This window comes from Anolis carolinensis, chromosome 2 (genome assembly GCF_035594765.1).
Source record: "Anolis carolinensis isolate JA03-04 chromosome 2, rAnoCar3.1.pri, whole genome shotgun sequence".
In the NCBI taxonomy this organism is placed as follows: domain Eukaryota; kingdom Metazoa; phylum Chordata; class Lepidosauria; order Squamata; family Dactyloidae; genus Anolis; species Anolis carolinensis.
This window is the reverse complement of record NC_085842.1, coordinates 257,460,816-257,488,768: the sequence shown is the minus strand read 5'-3', so window position 1 is coordinate 257,488,768 and position 27,953 is coordinate 257,460,816. Positions and strand designations below refer to the sequence as shown.

The following is a 27,953-nucleotide window of genomic DNA, read 5'->3' as shown; positions in this document are numbered from 1 at the left end:
CAAAGGGAACAGAGTGGTAACTAATGCAAACCATGAGCTTCGCATATGACATAGATGCTTTGTACTCTGCTATTTGCACCTGCTTGGGGAGATTCAAAAGCTCTATTTTGAATAAAGCAGAGAAGCATGAAAACAGGAACCATGAGTTACAGCACAGCCCTAATCTTTCCTTCCCTGAGGAGGAAGTGCAGCCTCATTAATGTAAGTAGAACTAAGACTACTACACCATTTTAAATACGTAGCAGAAACCAGTAATTCTTCCTAGTAATATTACAGAAACCTGCTTATAACGGTTTTATACTATAAGTACACACATGACCAATGAATATAAGTCAAGTTCTTCCCTGGATGATTTTTTCATTCCGAGCATCTTTTCCCATTATTTTCTGGAGGTAGCCAGAAGCATGTATAGTTTCATTTATGAGATCAGCTTCAGCTTTTGTTGCGATTATAAAATGTCATGGGAACAGAAATTTATAAAAAAAAGAATCTATAAACATCATAAGTATGTTCTCTCAGCAAATTTGAAAAATATCCATTTATTAGCAATGAAGGAGATTCTACACCAAAGGCATAATTATGAATATGCAATTCTATAATATCTCCTAACCTGACTCCTCAATCCAACTGAACAGAAGGATGACATTTTCAGCATTCTCTCATCATTGACCTGAAGTAAAACAAGAAGTTGTGATAGAGGTTGTGCTTCTAATTGTTGTACCACAGAGCACTAGTGGGAGTGGGCTGGTAAAGGCATTGTCAGGACCCAAGCTGCAGGGCACCAATAACCAAACACAGAGGCCAGAACCAATCTAATATCTTTATTGAAGGAGTAAATAAAGTTAATAAAAACAAGTGTAGAAAATAGTCCAGAGTTAGACCTTTCAGGAAAGGTCAAAATTAGTCCAAAGAAACAATGTCCAATATGAAATATTAAGGTCCAAAGTTGTAATCCAATAACCGAAACACTCACTTGCCAAGCAAGCGAGGGGAGATGACAAGGTCCTTTAGTCCATGAACTTGAGCAAGGCTAGGAAATAACTTGATACTTGGAACACAAGGCTTGATTCAAGACAACAAGGTAACGAGGAGCAGGAACAAGATCCGTGGAATTACTTGGTAAAATCCGTGAAACAAGGCAAGGCTTAGTCCTGGAAGGCGAGGCAAGGTCCGAAGGTAAACAAGGCTGGGAAGCAGGAGCGAAGACTTGAGAACAAGGACAAGGCTTGAACAGGAACGAGGCTTGGAACGGAGCGCGCTGTCCAGACACAACTCGCTCCGGAGGCTGACGAATTGACTCCGCGAAGTTACTTCGCGGTTAAAACACCTATATAGAGTCTAACTTTCCCGCCGAGAGCAGTTCTCTGGGAACCAGAACCAAAGCTAATCTCTGAGACCAGATGTTTGACTCCTTAAAGATTCTCACGGAAAGCAGGCTTAATTGGCTAAATTCTTAGCAGCTATTCTAGCACTCCTGCGCGAGGCCGCTTCCAAACCTCTCTGTTGTTTACAAAACTCATGGCGAGAAAACACAGGAGATGTAGGCTCTGGGTTTGTTTGACATACTTCTGGAACACAACTCTCTTGCAGGTGCAAGGTTCCCAGATCTGGCTGGGAAGAATCCAGTTCTGACTGGGAAGGTAAAAAACCCAAGTTTTCTTCTTCATCAGGCATCACAATGTCATGAGCAGGACTACAAGGCCCATGAGTCATCACAGGCATCCTGCTAAATCCAACAAAACAGATACAGTGCTCCCTTGCTAATCCGCAGTTTGGGTTTGGCGGATTCGCTGTATCGCGGTTTTTTCCATCCGGTCCGCCCTCCCTTTGCAGGCACAAAAGGGCCCAGTTTGAGTCACGTGACACAGCCCGCGCTTCCTCCTCAGCCACCTGCAGGCAGCACCAGTAGGCCCTGCCTCCACCTCATCGCCCCAGGAACAACAAGGAAGACAGAACAGTATGTTTAAAGAGGAAAAGAGAGAGGGAGGGAGGGAGGCTATATTTATTGAAATAAATATAGTGCCGCTATATCGCAGTTTTCCACTTTTCGCAGGCAGGCCTGGAACCTAACCCCCGCGAAAAGTGAGGAGACACTGTATCAGCAAGTCAATTTGGCTGCTGGCTTTTAACCTAGGTTTGGGGAAAAATTCTGAAGGATGTATTGCATTGCAGCACAGCCTTGAACTTTCAACACATGTTGTAACACTCCATGAGGGTTTGGGGGAGGGTCTTTATTACATGCATAAAAGGCCAATTGACAATTTCCTTCTTTTTGTATTAGAATCTGCATGAGACTGATTCTGAGCTGCCTGGTGTCCTTGAACTGCTTGGGGTCAATCAAGGTTGTTCAATATCACCACTCTACTTATGGCAAGCTGAGCAACAAACAATACAACCAAGCCCAATGCTTTAAATTATTTCATCCCATTCAGAATAGAGGATTGTATCAATGTTTAATATTCCTGATTCCATTCTACCCTGCTTCCCCAAAAATAAGACATCTCCTGAAAATAAGACCTAGTAGATGTTTTGCTGAATTGCTAAATATAAGGCCTCCCCTGAAAGTAAGACCTAGCAAAGTTTTTATTTGGAAGCATGCCTGCCAAACAGAACACCAAAACATGCAGGATTGGTAAATGTACGTACCATAGATTGATGTACATGGAAATAATGGTAGTAACAAGAAATTCTTTTTTTTTTTGCAATATAGTTTTTATTTATTTCTTAAAGATAAGGATACATCGAAAGTGGGGGAACAGACTAGATAGTGGAGAATAGTAGGAAAAGAGAGTAAGTGAAGGAGGGACAGAGAGAGAAAAACGACAATAGGATAAAAAACATACATATACATATACATATACATATATATATATATATATATATACACACATACAATAAGAGGAGAAAAAAAATAAAAAAGGGGGGGAGTGGTACTTTGACAAGAAATTCTTGATAGGATTTCCCAGTTTGTCTGGTTATGCTGGTTTGTGGTGACAACTTTTGTATAGTATATAATAAATGTTCATTTTTTGTTCAACAATAAATGTGAATTCTTCTTCATGGAAAAATAAGACATCCCCTGAAAATAAGACCTAGCATGTCTTCTGGAGAAAAAATTAATATAAGACACTGTCTTATTTTTGGGGAATGACTGATTCCATTCCATGATACATTATACAGTTAGGATCTCTGTGTGATTGATAGCTGAAAAGTTGTTGGACGTGTGTGACATGATTCATTAGGTTTGGAAAATCATGGTTGGAATCTTGTACAACCTTTCACTCAACATTGATTGGTATGCTTTAAACTAAGTAGCAGAAGTACTAAGAAACCTGGTAACTGATGTGTAAGGAAAAAAGATGGTGGATTGCATGAAAAAAATAAATAACAAAAATATCAATATACACCTTCCCTCTGCTACAGGATCAAAGCTGAGACCAAACAGATTACACAGAAAAAGTACCAAACCCATCTTGGGAAAATACCAGAGTAAAAGGAGACACTTCTTAGCCTAGGTTTTACTAATTATAGCAGGAAGAAATGAAAGTCTGATTTGGATGTTCGTGAACATCATGTGTCAAGTCAAGTCTAGAAAAACTGGATTCAAATGCATTTTGATCTTCATTCTCCTCTAGAATGGAGCCATGGCTGGTAGGGGGCAATTAGAACTGATCCTATTCTTGTCCTGGTGATTGAGTAGTCCAGTTCCATCTTCCACAAATAATTTCCTCTGTCAAGCCCACAAATAAATATTTGGCTGCTGTCATCCTGCTGTGGCTTCCAATGGAGTATTAGTATGTGCAGTCTTCACTGGCTCAGCCCCCCCCCCGCCCAATGTGTTATTTTATAGTCTAGGATCCTACAATTATGGTTGAGTTCTGCTAGCTAGACCATTTTGTCACAGAACTGGAATGTTGCACAATAAATGCACATTGTGCATTGATGTGAAATGCAGAATACTCAGCGATGTGCATAATGATGTGAAATGATGTCACAAGATATAGACCCTATTTCCATATCTTTAACTGAAAATGGTTGTTATCTATTGGCCAAAAATATCCACTTCTGTGTGTAAGGGAATGCATGTGAAAGATACCAACAGAAACTCACACCAACATGTTTTTTGGGCATTTTACTGTTCTGATGGGCCAATAAGAACGCAATGGGTATTCATGTCTAATCTGAAGTAAGTACCACTGAGTTCAATGGAGCTTACTCCCAGATAAGTCTGCTATCAGTATGTCTGACATACGTTCATTACACCCTTTATTAACGTCTTCAGGTTATAGCACTATTCAATAACAAGGACTCTGTACTAATGCTCAATACAGCTTTATAGATAGATGGATTCAGGTAATTTTGTCTCACCCTCAACCCTAGTTTTAGGAAAAATGAGTTTCTTATGTAATAACATTTGAAGCTTTCTTTACTCACAGAAACAGTTAAGGTTTTCAAGGAAAGTGAATTCCCTGAGAAATATTTAATAAGCTTCATTTTTAATGGTATTCAGTGAACACAGTACAGATAAATACTTTAAAGTGGGCAGGCGAAGGGACGAGAGACTAAAAGAGACTAAAAATTATAAATAGAAATCCTTGCTATGGTCTAAGTCACAAAATACTGAAAATATTAATTCATGATGATTGGCTTACAAAGAGACAGCCATCATATATTACAAGAAACTTATTTTCTGCTTGGTTGGTATCATGTATGCTATGGATTTTCCTTTCCTGTTTTGTAGAAAATAGGAAGGTGTTCATTCATCCAGCTAATTATGCTAGTATATCCTTCCCTGGAGATACTTTCCATAGTTGCAGGCCCTTCTTGTACCTCTTATGTCATTTTAAGTGGGAATCAGACCATGATCATCTGCATGCAGAGCATTAGCTCTGATATGAATACATAGAGTGACTTTCATAGCTAAAGAAAATATATTGTAGCAGATAGCAGAAATCTGTCATTTCTCCATGCAAACCAAGAGCAAACTATTACATAGTTGTAATGTCTCTGTGCTGTAGGCAAGGTGAAGTGGTCACAGTGAAAAAATGAACCCATTCCCGAGTTTACATAACCATATTTTATACACTGAATCTCAATGTTTACCCTCAAAAGCTAAAAAAATAACAACAGTTCGAATATTATCTCTCTCAATCAATGAACTACAAGTTGTAATACTTCATTTGGTGTTGCAAACTAATGCAAAATAAACGTTACTTTAAAAAAAATATTTTTGGAGAACAATCCAAAACAAGATGGGATCAAGACTTAGCAGACTGACATTATCAAGAGTTAAATTAATCATATTTACTCAAAGGCCCTCATTACAAAAGCAGGCGAAGTGCATCGCCGTGAAAGGGCAGCAGAACATATCTGTCTCCCCATGCTCAACTTCCTCTCAGCTTTCCCCATCACATAGGGGAAAGGAGACTCATACTGGCTTTCTTGGAAGCGTCCCATGCTGGGGGCCTCTGCCAGAAGTCACATAGCGTCATGTGATGGCTAGCGTGAAGCTCCATTCATTAGATGGGGTGAAAGCATTCTAGCATGCTAAATTCTCCTTGTCTGATGAGGTCCCAAGAATGAGTAAGTTTGGACTTAGGTCTATACAGAATGGCAATTTTAAAGGAACAAATCCACACATGAAAATGTGCCTTCTATTGCCCATAAAAATCAAAAGAATGATCTTATATAGGTGCCATGCAGAGTGGTGGGTAGTTCTGCACATTCCCTGCCATATGGCTTTTCCAGAGTGTATATGGGGTGAGTGGGTGGGTGGTAGTCAGGAAGAGGAGCTGAACCACAGCAGAGCCAGCCAGCCTTTGCCCTTCTCTCTCTCATCCTTCACCCTCCCCTTCTTTCTAAGCAAGAGCAGTTCATTTTCTCATCAACCCCAGGGGAGGTTAAGCAACTTTGCAACAGCGGAGGTAACTAGCCAGCCAGCCATTATCTTTCTCCTTCTCCCTTCAGTCCTTTACACCTGAGAACAGTTAAGTTTACCATTAGAGAAGCTTCAACTTCAGAAGAGGCTGGCTGAGCAGCGTTGCTTGGGTTGGAGTATTTCTGATGGAAAACTGAATTGCTCTTTGCTGGAAAGAAAGAGAAAGGGAAGGAGGGAGAAGGTCAAAGGCTAGCTGGTTGGGTTGCTGTGAGTTTTTCGGGCTGTATGGCCATGTTCCAGAAGCATTCTCTCCTGATGTTTCACCCACATCTATGGCAGAGGTTGTGAGGTATATTGAAAACTAGGCAGGGGAGTTTTATCTGTGGAAACTCCAGGGTGGGAGAAAGGACTCTTGTATGTTGGAGGCAAGTGTGAACGTTGTAATTAATCACCTTGATTAGCATTTAATGGCCTTGAAGTTTCAAGGTCCAACTTCTTCCTGCCTGGGAAAATTATTTGTTGGGAGGTGTTAGCTGACCCTGAATTCCCCTGTTTTCAGAGTGTTGTTCTTTATTTACTGTCCTAATTTTAGAGGTTTTTTTAATAGTGGTAGCCAGATTTTGTTCATTTTCATGGTTTCCTCCTTTCTGTTGAAATTGTCCACATGCTTGTGGATTTCAGTGGCTTCTTTGTGTAGTCTGACATAGTGGTTGTTAGAGTGGTTCAGCATTTCTGTGCTCTCAAATAATATACTGTGTCCAGGTTGGTTCATCAAGTGCTCTGGTATGGCTGACCTCTGAGCTTGCCTGCCACAGATGTGGGCAAAACGTCAAGAGAGAATGCTTCTAGAACATGGCCATACAGCCCAGAAAACTTACAGTAACCCAGTGATTCCGGACAAGAAAGCCTTCGACAGCTAACTGGTTGGTTTCACTATCTCTCTGAGTGTCTTTGAGGGAAAAGTTTGAGGGACAGTAATTGTTAACAAGAGTTGGAGTCTCTATCTGTTGTCCAGAGCAACATATTACTGTACCATCACTAAGCAGGGCTGGGAAATAATATAAAATATTATTTCCAAATAGTCTATATGTGCTGAGAATGCAGATCATCAGATCTGGTCAATATAAAACTAGCAGTAATCCCTATAACCTGTGATGGGAGAAGACAGAATAGCAGATAAATACTGCACCACAAAAACCCAGACCTAATTTTAAAATTACCATCAAGCTATAGTAGTACAGTCAGCCCTCCATATTTGTGGGTTTAACTTTTGCAGATTTGTCCAGAGTTGTGCTTGAGGACCAAGAGATTGATTCCTAGAGAGCTGTCCTCTCAGGTAAAGAAGACAGCATTTTTTTTTTAACATTCACTGTTTTTTCCATTTTCATCGGAGTCTCACACCCCTAATCCCAGCTAATAGGAAGGGTCAACTGTAATACATATATTATATCACTGTCTGAAAATAACAGAATGCAAAATTTAATTGTGGAAACAAGTTATTCTTTACTAAGTTAAAACCAACTGATTTTATTAGGTCTGTTTAAAAAAAACCCCAAATTTCTTTATGATTTAAAAATAAATAAATAATAACCATGTGTTAGTGTTACAAACTAAGGTAAGAGGTGAAAGCAGTTGAAAATATGCAGAGCGGATTAGCAGCAAAGCACAGTCAAACCATCAAAAGAGCTGTGAGCAAGCTGAGTGAGAGTTTTCCCACAGATCTATATATTAATGTTTTTATGCACCTTTTGGCTTCCTGGCCTTGGGAAAGTGTATGATTTGATTCTGTTGATAATTCCACCTGTTGACCAAGTCTAGAAACCATAAAGGATATCAAAAGGATAAATAAGTGTATCAGGAAAATATTAGAAAGTATTTAACACATACCAATTTCTTCTGCAACAGTGGTTTCTAAACTTCCCACCAAGAATACAATTTATTTGTATTTTGTAATGTGGGTTCTTTTGAATTTTTTTCCATAATTTGCATGAAGAGACCTTCCCTTTTCCCAGTCAGTTGAATGAGTTCTTCAATGTTTTACTCCCCATCTTTAACACCAATTGTGAGCTGGCCTATACCACTCAGAGTACAGATGAGCAATCATCTGAAAACCATTGGATTTGGCCACACATGAACTAAAGCTTATCATTTCAGGGTCTCTGGTTTATTGTCTTGGTACAATCATAAGAGGTGCATGTACACTGTAAAATTAATGCAGTTTGAGCCTACTTTAACCGCCATGGCTCAATGCTATAGAATCATGGGATTTACAGTTTGGTGAGGTACCAGCTCTTTCATATAGAAGGCTTGTACAACTACAGTTCCCATGATTCCATTGCACTGAAGTCAAACTGCATTAATCCTACACGTGCACCTCTTGTGACTGTACTAAGACAATAAATCAGAGATACTGTTGCTGTATCTCTGGATTCTGAAGCTCAAACCTGATTTGAAGCAGATGTGTTCTTTAGTGTGTGTGTGTGTGTGTGCTTTTTTTAAAAGCAATAACACAAGAGTATATGTGTCAATAAATATAACAGGATAGAGAAAGTGATTATTTTCTTAGCCATTTTTTGGGGGGAAACATCTAAAACTTGGAAACAGAATATTTAAACTCTTTGCTCTTTACATTTTATGGTATGCACCATTGAAATGTAAGCCAAAACAAGTTATGAAACACTCATATACAACTTCTTCCTCAGTTAGCTCACCCACATAAGTAAGCCCCTTCAACAGTGGCAATTCGCTTTTTAAGAAGGTAACAATGATACTCTCAATTGTTAAGCATAAAAACCACCTGTTTTTAAAAAAACAGAAATTGAACTCTTCTTTTGTTTTAGGTTTTGTTTTTGTTTAAATGGCAGGCCATGCAGCCGCTGAAGGGTACCTGAGGCAGGAAATAGTTCTCTAGACCTACTGAAGTTGACCAACCTGGCTTTAAGCAAAATTTCCATTATTTTCTCTCCTGCCTCAGTCTGTGTGGCTTTAGCACTTCCCAATGTATTAAAATTGCCTGTGTTGCTCAATGTATGATGTAAGACCAAGTAAATTTATATTTTGTTTTAAATGAACAAGACATCTGAACTATGTAGGTTGTTCTGAAAACAAAGTCACAGTATTTCCTTATCTCAGAAAATTAAGATAGTAGGCACCATTACATTACCAGTACCAGTACCAGTACAGCAGAGCCAGTATCAAGTTTGGCAAACTATTTTTACACAACTTCATGTTCAGTAATATTTAAAGTCAACATTTAAAAAATCCATATAATGCAAATAATTTTTTCAACTTTTAAGAAAATTATAAACATTTACCATTCAAAAAGTACATGTATATTAAAATTCAAAGAGTAATAATTAAACATCTTGAGACTTCATAATGCTACAAAAAGCAATGATTATTGCTTTCCCCCCAGTATATTTTCTTACCTTATTAGTTGACCGTTTAGGAAGTTCTGGTGTGTTGCCAAAATCAGATTGTCCTATGACAATGAAATAGATTTGTTAATAGAAATCTATCAGTCATTATGTTTACAAGAATAGATTTCCAGGAGAAAAGTTAGGTTAAGAAAAACAAAAACACTTCATTTACAGAGGAGATATGCAAGGATTTCTGGCATGAACTTACTGAAATTCATGTAGTCAGAGAATAAACAAAGATGGATTTTTCTTTCATTGACTGTCATTGCAAAATGCTGTAAGTCTAAGTAGGAACTTATCTAGTTATACTCATTATCTGGCTGCTTAATATGGGGCCAAGCTAGACCATAATATAGGCATTGCCCGAGTTACAAACATTCAACTTGCAAACAACTCATGATTAAGAACAGGGATGAAACAACAGGAAGTGAGAGAAATCTAACCCTCAAAGGGGAAATTGATTCCTGAGTTATCACGGAGAAAAGGTGTCTCAATTGATGCTTTATCACCAATCCTTTTTTCCACAACAAGCTAATTTTTTCAAAATCCAATTATCACGAGGACAGAAAGTGAGATGAAATCATCTGAATAGGGGCACAGACAGGAAAACAAATTAATAAACAAGTTAATTTGTAAAACCATAATGTAATTTGACATTTAATAAACTTTTCCTTAATCCTCCATATTATCCAACATTTTTACTTATCCAACATTCTGCCAGCCCATTTATGTTGGATAAGCAAGACTCTACTGAACCTGTTCCTACTTACATACAAATTCAACTTATGAACATACCCACAGAACCTATCTTTAGACCCCTAAAGATGCCGTCCACAGATGCAGGTGAAAATGCAGGAGAGAATACTACTGGAAAATGATCATACAGCCCAAAAAAACTCACAGCAACCCTGTGATTCCAGCTTTCGAGAACCTATCTGGTTTGTAATTTGGGGATTGCCTGTACTCTGGACTGCCCATGAAGGTGGCCACATACTCAGTGCAGCTCCTCTCGACTGTCGCCTTACTTTTCATATCACCATCGCCACTGCTGGATGGCTACAAAACCCCAAGTGAGCTCCCGGCCACTGTGGGTGCCCCATGCCGACATCAGTGGAGGCACCCACATGACCAGGTATAAGGAGACAGCAGGCCCCTCTTCTCCTCCTCCTTCGTGACACAGGTGCCTCTGCTGGTATCAGCAAGGGTACCCTTTGTGGCCATGAGTTCATCTGGAGCTTTGCAGTTCTCTATATTGGTGACAGGGGCAACATGGGCCTGATCTGTCCTCTTTTCCCTGTGCTGACGAGCTCAGGGAAAAGATGGTGGCAGTCACTGCCTGTATGGGGCGGTGGGCTGGTCCACATTGGATCCTGTTGTCCTGTCTACACTGTGCCCAAATTGTAGGGCTGCTCAGGAGTTTCATCCAAACTCTGAAGCATTCTCCAACTGTCCTTAGCATAGGGCTAAACCATTTTCACCCAGGTTACCCCACAATAGTACTTAGACATCATGCAGACATCCAGGAGTGATTTTCACAAAAACTGCAGGCTATTGGGCTCATATAGACGGGTCCTATGAATACTTCCATTCAACCTAATTTCTAAGGAAGATGCCAAAACTCAGATTTCCAAATAGTATTCCATATTATGCAATCTAGTCTCAAACTAATTTTGAGATTAAAAAAATTATGTTGCATAATTAGAATGGTTTGTATTTGGCCTTTGCTTGTTGTGCTTTTTCCATATAAGAAAAAAGTGAAAATCTGTTTTCTAATCAATACCCTACTAAATTGAGAAAACAGATTAAACAGATTACTGTGAATTTTCAGATAATTATTTATCATCATCTAAGCAAAAGCTTCTCACAGATAATTAGGAAAGTCATAGGTTTCATACAACATGTTTTTTTCAGTGTTAGGAATTTTTGTAAAATGCCGAATGTATAATTTGCAAAGGTTAATTTCTGGACTCTAGCCCACAGAATCCCTCAGTCAATATGGGTTACTTTTCTAGGCTGAATCCAAAACAGTATGGTCTGTGGAAGCTGTTCCATGGTGTCTATGTTCTCAGATGCATCATATGGTCAAATAATTATGCACACAGTATATGAATTTCATCTTCCTTTAAAAATATTAGTCACTCACCATTTGTTAAGTGGAAATTTGGATTTGGAACTGGATCAGTGATTATTCTTAGAAGGCCATCTGCTTTGTAGGAATAATGTTCCACGAGCTGTCATGAAAAGAAAACAGCAAAATTAGACTATCAGGGAGGAGAAATCAATGCACATAGTTCATTAACAATGTACGGAGGTAATAATAACCTGCAGTCAAAGATTTGGCTTCTGTCAAAACCTTTCAGATGTCTAACCCCAAAATGCTTTTTATATATCCAGGTAATACCAGTGTGAGACAAATGTTGCTTCCTTAATAGAGTCTATCTGTAATGTGGTCTCTTCTATTTTTCCTACTGCCTTTCACCTTGCCTTATCTTTTTGTGAGCGAGATGGTGGAAATCACAGATAGAAATAATCTATATATATAAAATGATAAAGTTGTTTGCGCAGTGACTATAACAACAAAACTAAACATCCCAGAAATACGAAATTTGGCAACACAATGCAAAAGGCTTGCCTCCCGGTTACAACAACACAACCACACCACAAAACCACAATCCGGACCCACAAAACTCACAACAACGCATCATGCGATAACAACACAACTAAACGCCCCAGAAATACAAAACTTGGCAACACAATGCAAAAGCCTTGCCTCCCAGTTGTAACAACACAACCACACCACAAAACCACACAGGACCCACAAAACTCACAACAACGCATTGTGACTATAACAACACAACTAAACGCCCCAGAAATACGAAACTTGGCAACACAACGCAAAAGCCTTCCCTCCAGGTTGTAACAACACAACCACACCACAAAACCACAATCCGGACCCATAAAACTCACAACAACACATCGTGACTATAACAACACAACTAAACGCCCCAGAAATACGAAACTTGGCACACAACTAAACACCCCAGAAATATAAAACTTGACAACACAACGCAAAAGCCTTGCCTCCCGGTTGTAACAACACAACCACACCACAAAACCACAATCCGGACCCACAAACTCACAACAATGCATCGTGACTATAACAACACAACTAAACGCCCCAGAAATATGAAACTTGGTGCACAACTAAACGCCCCAGAAATACAAAACTTGACAACACAACACAAAAGCCTTTTCTCCCGGTTGTAACAACACAACTACACCACAAAACCACAATCCGGACCCACAAAACTCACAACAACGCATTGTGACTATAACAAATACCAAATTTGACAACACAACTCATCCACCTCCCCAATCCCTACATTCACACTTGGCCTCCAAAAAAACAATTACAATAATAACAATAACAACAACAACAATAAGAATCAACACCATCACAGGCAAGAAACAGCCAGGCACTGAGGCTGAGAGGCCAGTCAGTGCTACACTGGGCCTCCAAAAAACAATACAGTAGCATCTAACTTATCCAACCTTCATGACCACAACAACAACAATAATAATAAACACCTACACAGGCAAAACAAAAAAAGGACTATTGTACCACAATAAAAATATAAACCGCACTCAGCAGAATCAGACATTACAACTAACAACAAACCAAAGACAACAGGGATCTCAAGCAATTATCAATCAACACAAAAATTGAAGAAGGTAACAGACTTCAAATACTACTACTAATGTGAGTATAAAGAAGGTCACAGCATAAATACAACCTAATGTAGACTGACCAACACCACCAGACTAAGCCACAGCAACGCGTGGCCGGGCACAGCTAGTATTCACTATTATGCTTTTCCTAGCCAAAAAACAGGATTCCTGACATTTGTCAAAATCAACTGGGAAGAATAAGACAATGCTAAGAGTGGTAGAAGAGTACGGTTTTTGGCACAAAACCCAGCAATATTGCACTCCTGTGTGGCTATTTTAGGGGAGAGGTAAAACTCTTAGCAATATTTTGGTTCAGGATTATTTTGTGTAAGAGTGCTGCATTTTGTGCAGAAAACAGCAATTTTGCACAGAATATAAAGGTGGCTCCTGGAAACATTGTCTTTTGTGAATGAAACCATTAATGTTATGCAAAATAAATCACTCAAAATTGCATAGAAACACTCGTTTTCTCCACAGTTAGGAGAAGACTGGGGATGTTTTTTGTCCTCACTTAGAGTATAAAATAGATGAATATGAATCTTCTGTTCTGGAAATGTCGAGCACTGTTTTTTTTTCTAATGAACACATTCTTTGTTCATCTTACTCCCAAGAACTGAGTGCTGTAATAATATGCATCTGAATCAGCTGAATCCTAATTTGAAGCAGGATGTTGTACAAAGATTCAGATTTTTTTCAAAATAGTCTCCAAAATGGTCTGAAATGAAGTGAGCAGGTCCCAAAACTTTGCAAAGTATTGTCTTAACAGAGGGCTGATAGCTACACAGGGATATGTACCTTCAGTGTCTATGTTTCCCCAAACCAGTCAGTGAAGACTACACTGCCCACTGTGATGCCTCATGGGCCTTGTAGTCCTGTTCCTAGTACTATTGTGGCAGATGAAGATGAAAACATGGGGTTTTCGCCGGTTCAACAAGAGCCGGAGTCTCTTCACCTGCCGGATGTTGATGTTTGCCCTCAAGAATTCAGTAAAACAGGCCTTGGGCAGAACTCCCCTCCGTTTGCCAGGAAGGAATCTTATTCTAGAGACAGAGGAGTTAGAGAGGCCCAACGGAGGAGTTTACGGATCGCTGCCAAACAACAAGCTGATTAGGCCTGCTTCCCTTGGGAAATTCTAAGGAGTCTTGCATCTGGACAGAGTTGGGTTTCGCTTCTTGTTCTCTAGGGAAAGAGATTTGTTGGCAGGAAAACGAGACCCAATATAGGTGTTTGGCGCGGGAGATTCTTTGCGGAGTCAATTGATCAGCTTCAGGAGAGAGATTGTGTGTGGACTTCGTAACCCCAGTTCAAGCTTTCAAGCCTTTGCCTTGCCTTGCTGTTTAACCACGGACCCTGCTCCATGCTTCACGTTTTGCCTTGTTTCCAGTCACGGACCTAGCCAAGAACCAAGTTTATTTCCAGCCTTGTTGTCAAGCTTCATTGGACTCTAAGACTCTGACATTTCCCCACACTATTGCTTGGCAAAAGTGTGTGTTTCGGTCAAGTGGATTAAAACTTTGAACTCTAATACCATTTATTGGACAATACATTTTTGGACTATATTTGACCTCATTTGAAAGGTCTGCTTCTGAACTATATTATTCACTTGTTTTTATTGCTTTTATATATTTCCTTAATAAAGATATTAGATAGAGATTGGCCTCCGTGTACGGTTATTGGTGCCCAGCAGCCAGGGGTCTGACACCCACACAATCTCAGATGGAAGGAGATTTCAGAACATGGAACACTGGTATAAGATTATTTCCTAGGGTTGTAAAAGCTGATTTTTTTTTTTAAAAAAAAGAAATTCCCTGTGCCTCCAAACCAGCATGGTCAGTGGCTTCATTGGAATGCATGTAATACAAACTAGTTATTTTCATTTCTTAATAGTACCACAACTGAGCTATCAACAAAAGGAATCAACACACTGATGAAAATGCAGTTTTGGTCATGTTTGTTTTATCTTTCTGAACTTCTTTCAATTTACATTTTTATTCTGTTTGTTTTATGTACATTATTTTTGAACAAACAGAACAATGCACAAATTGTCATTTTTCCACATACAATTATATGCAGACAAATCAGAATGCAAATTAGTGAGAGTTTAAACTAATGACTATAAGGACGGTGAAATGATGCATCTGAAATTCATGTAATAAAAGTGATAAAAATATTACAATTCTCAGTTCTGGATGGTAAAACACCCAGATACAACCAGATCTATAAAGTGCATCTTAATTTAAAATTCCAATAGGGTTTGTATAGTAGTTTCTGACAGGAAGACTACATGCCAAACCAAATATATATATGATTTGGCAATAAAGCAAACATAGTGTTTGATGGAGGTAGTGAAGCCAATCCTTTTTTCTCAGCTAGCCACTATTATTCTAAATCAACAAAGTGTAGTCTAGATATCAAAATTAGTGCCTTCAAATCAATGGTGTCTTACGACAACCTTATCATAGAGTTCTCTTCGCAAGATTTATTCAGTAGAGTGTACTGACTTACTCTTAGATTGAGAAAATGTAACTTGCTCAATGTAATTCACTGGATATCTATGGCTGAGAAAGAATTCAAAGCCTGGCTCAGGCATCAATATAATTAATATAAAATATAATACTTTATATATATATAAGGTTATATCAGGTGTGAGCCTTAACTCTCCTTATGGCTTAATGCATTTCATAGAGTTCTAACCAAGATGCCAGAGCATTTTCATCATTATGTTCCTATTTCATGAGCAACTTGACTTCTATTCCAAGATATCTGAAATGTATTTAACCACAAATGCAAACAAAATCAGCTAAATTTTCTATGAAAATAGAACACTGAATAAAGTATAGGAACGTATGCAAAGAAAACTATTATCTTATTTTTTCCCACTACATATACAGTAGAGTCTCACTTATCCAACATAAATGGGCCGGCAGAATGTTGGATAAGCGAATATTTTGGATAATAAGGAGGGATTAAGGAAAAACCTATTGAACATCAAATTAAGCACCAAAACATCATATTTGAAATCCAAAACACCTGGAAGATCAGAATTGGAAACACAGTGATATACTGTAGATTAACCATCTCTAGAATCCAATATTGAGCATAGAGGAATGGCAACACTGGAAAACCAAAGTTTGCTAAACACTGATATTGGTCAACTATCTCCAGAATCTTATCTAGAGCTGGGTGGCTCTGTGTTGGGATGGCTTGTGCCTTTCAGCCTAGCAGAATGGGGCCGGACTGGATGGACTCTTAAGGGAGGGGATCTCTTGCGTTTCTAGGATTCTATGTCTCTAATTATCTCTGCTTGGGTTAGAAGAGAAGGAGAAGAAGAAGGCCAGAACTGCAAGTTGCTGCAAGGTTGTCAGAGGTAATAGAGGGAGGAGGAAAAGGAAGAGAGAGTGTGTGGGGGTGAAAAAAGGGAGAAGGGAGAGAGAGAGCATCTGGAGCAAAGTCTGTGTATGCAGGAAGAAAGGGGGTCCTCCGCCCACCTGGCCAGGTCAGGAGACGACAGAAGGCAGCCAGCCCCCGCGCTCCACTCACCAGCCCCGGCTCCCTTTCCCAAGCCCGGCAGCTGCCTTGGCTTCTCCCCCCCTCCTTCCTTCCAATCATGAGCCCTTTCCCCCCACTGATTTGGAAGCTTGGCTGGGTTGGAGAGATGTCTCCAAAGCAGGAGACCGAGGCTCTGTGTGCACCAAGAGCAGAGGAGAACCATCGCGTTTCCTTTTCCCCCTCCTCCTTCCCTTCCCCTCTGGAGATGTGCTTTCCTCCCCGTTTTTTCGCATGAGAAAGAGAGCCCCAGCTCTCACTGTGCATTGAATGAAGGAGCACCTATCAAATGGTGCAATACTTCCAACCCGCTACCAGATGGCGTCTGATAATATGGAGTGTCGGTTAAACGAAAGTCGGATAAGCGAGACTCTACTGTAATGGCAAAATAAGCAACTGAGCAAAACTACCCCATATTTACTCAAGTCTAATGTGCCATTGAGTCTAATGTGCACCTCAAATTTCAAAACTCTGAAACCAAAGAAAGTATTCAATGCCAAATGTAGTGCACAGTGGCAAAAAGTGCACTCTGTAATTTAGCCATTATAGTTGCTGCCTGCTTAGGATTCCTTCTTTAAAAACAATTGTATTAGAACACCAAAGCTTTCAGCAGTGGAAAAGAAACCTTGGGGTGCATCTATGCTTTAGAATGAATCCACTTTAATGGCCTTGGTTCAATGCTATGGAATCACAGGGGCTGTAGTTTGACATGATATTGATCCTTCTTTGCCAAAGAATGCTGATTTCTCACCAAACTACAAATCCAGGGATTGCACAGCATTCAACCATGGCAATTAAATGTGAGATGACATTCCTCAAATAAGAGCTCCGGGTGCTCTTGAAGTAGCTTCCCCTTTTGCTTTGACTCAGCACTAAGATTACCATATTAAGTGAGTCTAATGTACACCCTAATTTTGGCGAGGGAATGTAGCCAAAAAAGGGTGAGCAATAGATTTGAGTAAATACGGTAGTTTAGGCTGACATCCTTTTAGTGACACATGCACATATAAGTTGTGATATGCATAAAGGGTGAGCTGTGAATAATTTCACAACAGACATTTCATAGAATCATAGAATCATAGAATAGTAGAGTTGGAAGAGACCTCATGGGCCATCCAGTCCAACCCCCTGCCAAGAAGCAGGAAATCGCATTTTGTGAAGACACTGGAAGAGGCAGAGCTGCACATGCAGCAACATTTGCTTCACATGCAGCAACATTTGAGTGGCATAATGCAGCTGTATATTATGCATCAGACCATCACCCAGTCAATGACATGTGTCACATATTGTTGCAAATTATCATCGTAAGTTATCTCTGCAAGCAGATAGAAATGCTACACTAAAAAGATGTTGGGCAGTTTCAGTTCATTAAAGAAGGTTGACCCCACAATCCCCAAATATACTTTTTACATTCTCAATAATACACAATAAATGACACCGGGACACTTGACAAACCTGGCAGAGAGTATCAAACTTCTTTCCGTCTGGGATTGAGAGCTTTCCCTTCTTGTCTTTATCAATGCGATAATGTAAAACCTTTCCTTCATTGAGGAGGCAGAGAGCAAAGGATCCATTGTTATCTCTTTCCCTGATCCTGAAAAATATTTTTAAAAGTTTAAAAAATTAAATAGAATGGTGATTCGTCCCTATAACAGTTTTTTTCTCCACTGTCTATCATTGGCCTTCAATTTCCACAGATTCTGTATTGAGAGATTCAAGTATTCATGGTTTGAAATGTTTTAAAGATCCAAACAGCAAGCCTTGATTTTGGCCTTCTATATAACAGACATTTTACATGCCATTGTATGTAGTGGAACGAGTCTCTGCATATTTTGGTATCTACAGGGAGAACCAAACATCAGTGGATACCAAGGACTGATTATATAAAGCTGCTGATATTCTCCATTTTGTATTTTTCTGGATTATCTGCTTAACTACCATTTGTCTAATAGCTGCTGGAGATCATTGAGGCATATAACCCAGCTACACCTACCTTTTCTATTAAAATCGACAGAATGGGTAGAAGATGAGAGCAAAAAAAAGTGATTTGAATTAAGTTATGTAGTAGTGCAGTCTGAATAGTAAAATATATTCACTGTAATCCTCACTTCCTCAGTTCTGATGCAGCATGAGATATTTTTCGGAATGCATACATTATTCAAAACAAATACTCTTTTACCACAAAAGAAGACATGCTTAGCCTTATACGCTCCTCAGAACAGCCAATAAAGCTTACAAAACCTCACTTTGCTTGTGCTAGTCAAATATCTAAATTATGTTCTTATTTTATTGTAACCACTATAAACTATGTACTAATTTCTGTAAACTTTATAGAAGACATCAATCCTTAAATCCAAGATTTCTTGTTGTTCTTCAGTTGAAAAGAAACCAGACTAAAAAAAAAACGAGATATAAATGTAGGGGGAAAATCTGAACGAGAAAAAAACTGAGGCAGAACTACTGATATGATCTTGTCAAATCCTTTCCAAGCAACACTGATTAGTAGGATTTTCCAGTTCCTGAATTTCTAGTACTGGCCATTTCTAGACCCAGCTATAAATAAGTCAAAGTATTGGCAAAACAGAAATAAAAGAAGAAATGCAGCACAGACACTGACAACATGTGGTACAGTCAGATAAAAGATGAATGGGGGAATTCCAAAAGATAGGGTGCAGGTGGAAAACTAGGAGTTCTAGACTAATTTGTCCAAATACAAAGACATCCTCTACATCAAATTATATGAAAAACAGCTCATATCTAGAATACAGTCAGACCTCCATATGAAGGGTTCTTAATTCAACCAACCATAACTCAAAAATATTTGGAAATAATATTCCCAAGAGTAAAACTTGATTTTGCTGATGTGTAGACATATCCCGCTGTAGCTTCCTGCCATTTCAAAGTCTTCAGGCTCTCTCTGGCACTTGTTCAAGTTGTTCACCATTTTATGTAAGGGACACTGTTTTAACACACTATGGTATTTAAAGGGACTTGAACATCCGCAGATTTCGGTATCCATGGGGTTCTTAGAATAAAACTCCAGCAGATACTAAGGAACAACTGGAGATGAATTTGTTTTTCAGAGAGACTTCAGTAAGTTTTCTCTGCATTTTAAAAAGGAGGTCTTCATGGAATCACATCCAGAATAAAGAAATTGAGATTTTATAATAAATCAGTCATTTTGATCTGCTTTGACACATTTTTGGACTTGCTATTGAAACATATTGGTATCATAAGGAATTCATTGAATACCTTACAGAATCATATTTCTTAACTTTACAGGAAATACGGATGCAATGGCAAGATAAAGGTCTTGCACTCCAACAAATGTGCCAGTTATCATGGCCTTCTGCATTTCCACTAGATGTAATATTGGAGACATAAATATATAGATTGTAAATAGGCATTTACTGGCAATTTATGATAAGGATTAGGTAATTAGGGAAGTGTTTATTTAGTTTTGCATTCAGGTCATCAAAATATAGTCTTGTGATTCTTGGAAGGCGTTCTTTGCATGCACAGTTGCTTCACAAGTTCCAGAGAAATCTCTTTCCTTAACCTTAACTTTTAAAAGTTCAGAATGAAGCCACAGATTATTGCAATGAGTGATGTGAGATAATCAGATTAGCTATCTATACAGAATTGTTATCCCCCCTTCCATCCTCTGTTAGGAATGACATTGCAAAAAGGTCAGTTGTGTTAACTGTTCTCTCAAACAGTCATAGAAAGTTACATGTTTAGACAACTGTCTTAAACTGCAAGTCCGGAGGATGATCATATAATGGGTTGGGAACATGTGTCCCCGAATGCACATGCAGGGTTGTTTCTTTCTCTTGACCCTCCAGACTCCCCTGTTTTGGCAGAAAAGTGACTTGTCCAGAAGACTCTGGGGATATGATTCAGTTTTTTAAAAGGTTGCCCTGTTAAACTATTTAAAACTGTAAATAGATTTGTCTTCTTTTTCTTTGTGGTGGTATTTTTTTTTGCAGTCTCACAGGTCCTGGAGAATCTCATAAACATGTTTAGAAACAATCAAATTCCCTTCCAAATTCAAGTAAGAGCAAAGTCTGTCCCAGGAAGCTTCACTTGGTCTCCATCAAGCCATGGAGAAGTCTTTGTCGTACATACCAATCAACCAAGCAACACATATAATTTGACTTGTAGATGTTTGAAAAGTGCCACTATAAGTTAACATACTTGCTCTATAAAAGCAGCCTGGCAAAACACAAATGTAATTGTCTGTGCATATGAAATGATGTGACAGTGAAAATATATTCCTGAAAAACTATGGACAATAAGCATTTTCAAAATGCTTAATAATTTGTGGCATGAATGGGGCAAAAAGCAATTGTATAATGGTGCCCTGCATGATGTAATCTGCTTCTAAAGAGAAGAACTTGGTGGTGTCTTCTGAACCCTTATAATCGCTGCTTTCATTTGAAGAGGAAGTGTTGATGCTTTAGAATAGGACATAAATGCAAAGAATTTACTGAAAGTGACTGATCTATAATTATTTTTCCCCCCAAACACAATGCAGTCATCAAAATGTCTACTTTCCTCTATGCTGGAGGTGGGGAGTTTTTGAATTGCATTTTGAAAATATGTCTCTCAAAAAGAGTTTTGGATAAAATGGAAACAAAATTGTCCAAAAATGCCTGTCACTTCGTTGTGTTTTCACCATGAAATATGTGAAAAGACTCTTGAATAGATATGGTCAGAGGCATGAAAGTGCTCTCTTCCATCTTCTCATTGCATATTTCTCAGTTCTACCTTCTGTTTTCATTGCAACTACACTGTGTGCCATAAAAGTAAAATCAAATTACTATTTGATTTAGGTAAGTACTGATGTATTTATATTCTATCTTTCTTCATGCACAGGGTTCGATACTTTGCAAATTCCCAATAAACAACTTTAAAAAAACATGCCAAGAATTAGGAAATTCCCCAACCAACCTGAATATGTGCATGTTTACAGAATTAAGTCCTATAAAATATAATAAAGGGATATGGGGTTGCTATTGGTGGGGAAGGGGCTTCATGGCCTTCATGTGTCACTGGAGGGCCACATACCCATTGTGATCTTTACATCGGAAGCTGCTGGAGAGTGCCACTGTCTACTTCTCTTTATTTTGGGGTATTTCATTTTTGGGTCCTATGTAAATTGTTTTTTCAAATCAGGAAGTGACTACATTTCCTGCTCCAGCTGCTACCTCTTTTGATGGGCTCTGCAAGGGCAAATAAGAAAAGATAAATGAGGCTCTAATGCCTGAAAGTGTGCCAAAGACCAATTGACCAGTGCGGTGGAAAGGATTTTATGAGGAGAATGCACCCTTATGGCCTACAAAAATGAATGTAGTTAAGGGGACCACATCTGGTTTAATAGTACTACTTAAGTAAGTACGTATGTGCAACAAGAGGAAATGCCCGGCCCTCCAGGTGCTGAACTGCAATCCTCATCGTTCCTTACCATTTATAATACTGTCTTGGGCTGATGGCAAGTTCAGTCCAACAACATCTGAAAGGCCCAAATCTGGTATATAATTTTATTACTTAACTTTTATATTTGGGTAAGAAGTCATATTACTATAATATTTTAGATGAACAATAAGTAAATTAAAGGATTTTTCTCTCTTTCACTGCCATTCAGTTTCCTGAATTAGAATGTGCAAACGAGCTCTTGCAACCACATTTTGCATTCTACAGTACTTTATTCATGTTAGGTGCTTGGCCAGAGAGACTGTGAAAGTTGAGATGGCAATTAATTTCAAAGGAGACAGGTAAAATCTTTTTATTTCCAGAGAAAACATTCACATATTATGCTGTGATTCATCACAACTCTAGAAGTCATGAAACTGGGGTGTTGTATGGTTTCTGGGCTTATGGATGTGTTCTAGCAGCATCTTCTCCTGACATTTCTCTGCATCTATGGCTGGCATCTTCAAATCCGATGCAGGAGAAACGTTAGGAGAAAATGCTGCTAGAACACGGCCATATAGCCTGGAAACCATACCTCAGTGATTCTGGCTGTGAAAACTTTAGACAATACAGTCATGAAACATGAAACAGTTTTCGCGTACCACAGAATGCTCTACAGAAATGAGTGATATCTCAACTTCAAATTTTCCTTCAGCTAGGGTCATTTGTTTCCACTGAGATCAAAAGTCTTGAGAGTATGCATCAACTCATAGAATTTACTGAGAGATTAAAACATAAATGTTTGAAAGAATCTTTTCGTCTGATAATAAAGTTGGTTAATAAATGTTAAAATATAACACATGATTCATTTAATAACATGACTGAAAACATGACACCTCTTTTCAATACATAACCATAATGAGAAAAAGGTGAACACATCTGACATTCACAAAGAATTTACAAAGCCAGTGCAAACAAGTTGTGAATGTAGCTTTCAGTGAATTTGAGGATACTGCATTTCAATGCAAACAAAAACATGTCACAGGCTTTAGAACAGTTCAGAAAAATGAACACATCAGAATATTTCCCTATTTTTCAGATTGTCATCTGTAACCATTGGAAATTACAGGGAGAAATGTTTACTTACAAAAATTTCCCATTAGTCTTTGTCCCCAGATGGACCCGTTGCTCTGATTCCTCACGAGATATCATCCCATGGAACCAGGGCATCTTCAAATGTGCTGTTGTTGCAATCAATTTCTCTAGCTGTGGTTTCTGACTAATAATTGCTTGCTCAAGAGCATGCCCCTGCACAGTGGACAAAATAGAGGAAAGGTATAAGAAAGTTTTTAAAGTCCAAAAGCTGAGCTAAGTTTTGAATAGCTTGGGCACACTCAAAATTTTGTGAGATAGCAACTGTGAAAGACGTGGCTAAAGATGGGCTATGTGTGACCTATAGACCAAATGTGTTGGAAATAGCAACCTCCCAAGCCTCTCACTATGTATTTGTTAATATATATATTTGTTAACCTGTATTTCTATGTGTATGTTGATTTGCCAGTTTTTACCTCTTTGGTGTGGGAGGGGTATAGAAATGTGGTTGTACTGTGCATGTGCAGACTCAGGACTCCATTTTGTATTCATAGAATCATAGAATAATAGAGTTGGAAGAGACCTCATGGGCCATCCAGTCCATCCCCTGCCAAGAAGCAGGAAATCACATTCAAAGCACCCCCGACAGATGGCCATCCAGCCTCTGCTTAAGAGCCTCCAAAGAAGGAGCCTCCACCACACTCTGGGGCAGAGAGTTCCACTGTCGAACAGCTCTCACAGTGAGGAAGTTCTTCCTGATGTTCAGGTGGAATCTCCTTTCCTGTAGTTTAAAGCCATTGTTCTGTGTCCTAGTCTCCAGGGCAGCAGAAAACAAGCTTGCTTCCTGCTCCCTATGACTTCCCCTCACATATTTAGTCCTGCATCAGATCTCAGTGGAGGTGGATGTATGTATGTGTTTGGTCCTCAATGAAAGCAGGTGTTTATGTCCAGACCTCAATGGAGGTGGATGCATGTTGCTGTTTAGAGACTTCAATAGAAAAGTATGTTTATGGACTTCAGTGAGTACAACTATACTTAAAGACTATGGGCTATTGATTAAGAATGATACCCTGTGTATTCAATACAGAGAGAAACCTAAATCCTATCTGTAACTGAACTTCAATAAGAAATGTGCCTGTATGGTGAGTTAATACAATATATTCAAGAGTAAACAAGATATGTTATTTTCCAAAGAAGATTTTGTTTTTTTGTTGTTTTTTTATCACTGAGTGAATATTTTAATTAAGAGGTTTAAAGCGAGTATATATCTTTTGGGCAACTGCAAAGAAACAACCATCCTCTGCTAACCAAATAAATTTTTGTAGTGGCATGTCTTTATTCTTGGCAGTTCAAAGACATGGTTCTTCAGTTTAACAGCTGAGCTACCTGTGTACTATTATATTAATGCTTGTGTATATCCCCTGTTCAAAGAGTTGACTTCTAACAAGGTCATGCTTTTCTTGACTAGTAGTTTTCAAAAGGTGGTCTCCACATGTTCATGGAGATTCACATTTGCCTAAAGGATATGTGCCCAGAGACTGGGTGCAGTTATTTTCCAATAGGTTATGCAATAAAATGTTCCCCAAAGACTGCTCCCAAACAAACAAGATCACTTTCAGCTTCTCATGAAAGACTACTGTGGGCCACATATAAAACAAAGGGCATAAATAGAGTTTAGATGGCCAATCATGCCTTTGGGGTCTTTTGGGGTGCAACCTGATATTTTTAATATGTTTTCCATGTAGGGGTGGGGACTGTATATATGTGTGGCCTACTGAGATCTGGGAAGGGAGGGAAGAAAGTGACACACTAGGATCCTGTAACACTGCCCATTTCTCTTTTAGAGTTATTTTCTTTTTTTTCTTTTTTCTTTTTCCCCCATTATTTGAAATGTATTTGTTGTACAATGCTTTTGACACGAAATAAATAAATTTTAGAGTTATACTGGTCCAACCACATTTGAGCTCATAATGTGAAAAGCAAACTGTTAATTGAATCTGCATCTATTACAATCAAGCAAAGAAAGTATAGAATAAATGCCAGGCCTATATATACAAAAATGGGCAAAATAAACCAAAAGATTTATGAAAAAGTAAGAAACATACAAGAAATCATGCTATTCAAAAATATATTCTGAGTAACATCATAGTTATATAGGAAGTTTGGTTGCTGCATGGATGGTGCAACAACAGAATTTCAAAGAGTTTCAGGTCTAAACAAGATAGAAAGAAAAATGGGGGGAAGAAAGAAGGAAGGAAAGGAATGATTGTTATGCAATATCATGGGCTATTTATATTTTAGATACCAACACAGAATAAAAGTGTGGTTCAAGACCTTGGTTTTTGAGATGTAACTATTATGACAAAACCCCATTAACATAGTTACGTCTAGAGATGTCATCTTCTCATCTCTGCAGACCGCACCCCAATTTTTTTTTTCTTAGGCGATAAAAACTGGAATACTCAGAAATGATCTCTGAAGTAGAATCATGAGATACATCAAGAACAGGCAACTGGAGAGACCCATCAGGATACAACAAGAATTGCTTGGTTGCTGTGAGTTTTCCAGGCTGTATGGTCATGTTCCAGAAGCATTCTCTTCTGACATTCTGCCCACATCTATGGCAGGCATCCTCAAAGGTTGTGAGGTCTGTTGGGAAAATTATACATGTGGAATGCCCAGGGTGGAAGAAAGAACTTTTGTATGTTTGAGGCAAGTGTGAATAGTGCAATTGGCCAGTTTGATTAGCATTGGCAGCTTCAAGGTCTGCCTGTTTACTGCCTGGGAGAATCCTTTGTTGGGAGGTGTTAGCTGGCCCTGATTGTCTCCTGTCTGGAATTCCCCTGTTTTTTGAGAACACAGAAATGCTGGACAACTCTAACAACTACCGTGACAGACTACACAGAGAAACCATTGAAATTCACAAGCATGTGGACAATTTCAACAGAAAGGAGGAAACCATGAAAATGAACAAAATCTGGCTACCACTATTAAAAAACTCTAAAATTATGACAGTAAATAAACAACAATACTAAAAATGAGGGGAATTTCAGATAGGAAACAATCAGGGCCAGCTAACACCTCCCAACAAAGGATTCCCCCAGACAGTTAGATGCCAGACCTTGAAGTTGCCAGGCTATTCAATGCTCATCAAGCTGGCCAAGTGCACCATTCACACTTGCCTCAAACAGACAAGAGTTCTTTCTTCCACACTGGACATTCCACAGGTATATAAATCCCACTCACCTAGTTTCCAACAGACCTCACCACTTCTGAGGATGCCTGCCATAGATGCAGGCAAAACGCCACAAGAGAATGCTTCTGGAACATGGCCATACATGAGCCTGGAAAACTCGCAGCAACCCAGTGATTCCGGCCATGAAAGCCTTTGACAACACAAAGAATTGCTTGTCTCAGTGTGGTATTTCCAGATTTGCAGTGCCCCAAAACTACTTTGGCTGCTGACAGAAAAGATTGGTCTGGAGGTCACACTCAGTTGTTAATGATGATGAACATGAATTCCCATCAATTAAAAGTCTAGAAGGTGGACTTATCTTTCATTTTTTACTCTCCTCCATACCTCTTTCTGATCATCAGGTGCTAACTGCTAGGGGGGGGGCAATCATTGAAGAAATAAGAATAGACTCACCTGTAAGTTCCAAGTTCGTTTGACATATTCCCTGATAAGATTCTCTTTTAAGTCTTCAAACTGACTGGTTTTTGGTTCCACTCCTGGTGGGCGATTACATGATTTTTTGAGTAGGCAAACAAGACCATCTACTTCATCTGAGTGGTAGTTAATGAGTTCTACAGGACTCCTGTGGGACTTTCCTCCTGAAATGGCATAAGAACCACTAATTTCCCTTTCAATTGTGTAATGATAAACTTTACTGTCATGAACCAGGGACAAAGCAAAGCCTCCAAGATAGTTTCGGCTCTGTCGCAGTAGATACAGTCCATTGCTTAATCCACATTGAATCAAATAATCCTCAGCTTCCTCACGAGTGATGTTACCAAAGAAGTAGGGGAGGTGGCTAATAGAATGAGCATTTGCCATTTTCCACTTAATTCTTTTTTATACAGAAATTATTTTATACCTGCAAAGAAAGAAGATTCATATGAGAATAAAACAGGATTATTGATATTTTAATGCATTCAGATACTTGATTAAATACAACAGAGTTCACTTATTAACTTGATAACCCTTTTGCAGACATAAAGGGAAGTACCACATAGGCTAGTGTTTCTCAACCTGTGGGTTGGGACCCCTGGGAGGTTGCAAGGGGAGTTTCAGCGGGGTCGTCAAAGACCATCAGAAAACACATATTACTTATGGTCTTAGGAACCCAAAGCCCTCCAGTATTTTCTGTTGGTCATGGGGATTCTGTGTGGGAAGTTTGGCCCAAATTCTATAGGAGGTGGGGTTTAAGGGGCTCTTTGATTGTAGGTGTACTATAAATCCCAGTAACTACAACTCCCAAATATCAAGGTCTCTCCCCCCCTCCCCCAAATTCCACCAGTGTTCAAATTTGGGCATATTGATCCATCATTGTTTGGCGTCCACAGTGCTCTCTGGATGTAGGTGAACTACAACTCAGAAACTCGAGGTCAATGCCCACCAAACCCTTCCAATATTTTCTGTTGGTCATGGGAGTTCTTTGTGCCCTGTTAGGTTCAATTCCATTGTTGGTGAAGTTCAGAATGCTCTTTGATTGTAGATTAACTATAAATCCCAGCAACTACAACTCCCAAATTACAAAATCAATCCCATCCCCAAACACCCATCAGTATTCAAATTTGGGTGCATTGGGTATTTGTGCCAAATTTGGTCCAGTGAATGAAAACATATTCTGCATATCAGATATTTACATTAT

The 27,953-nt window shown here is 38.9% G+C and overlaps 1 protein-coding gene across 5 annotated transcripts in view; it reads right to left on the bottom strand.

Moving 5' to 3' along the window:
- syk (spleen associated tyrosine kinase) overlaps positions 1 to 27,953 on the bottom strand; it is a 48,466-nt gene that overhangs the window by 8,859 nt on the left and 11,654 nt on the right. For 3 of the 5 annotated variants that reach the window (XM_008103118.3, XM_008103120.3, XM_008103119.3), the window contains 6 exons: positions 26,729 to 27,176; positions 23,135 to 23,295; positions 18,028 to 18,166; positions 11,441 to 11,528; positions 9,307 to 9,359; positions 7,624 to 7,692 (listed from right to left, as the gene is read on the bottom strand). In XM_008103118.3, the coding sequence (XP_008101325.1) occupies positions 7,624 to 7,692; positions 9,307 to 9,359; positions 11,441 to 11,528; positions 18,028 to 18,166; positions 23,135 to 23,295; positions 26,729 to 27,136 (918 nt within the window). In that variant the 5' untranslated portion in view covers positions 27,137 to 27,176. The remainder of the gene's footprint in view (positions 1 to 7,623; positions 7,693 to 9,306; positions 9,360 to 11,440; positions 11,529 to 18,027; positions 18,167 to 23,134; positions 23,296 to 26,728; positions 27,177 to 27,953) is intronic. The other 2 variants (XM_008103121.3, XM_008103122.3) reach the window with 1 other exon arrangement.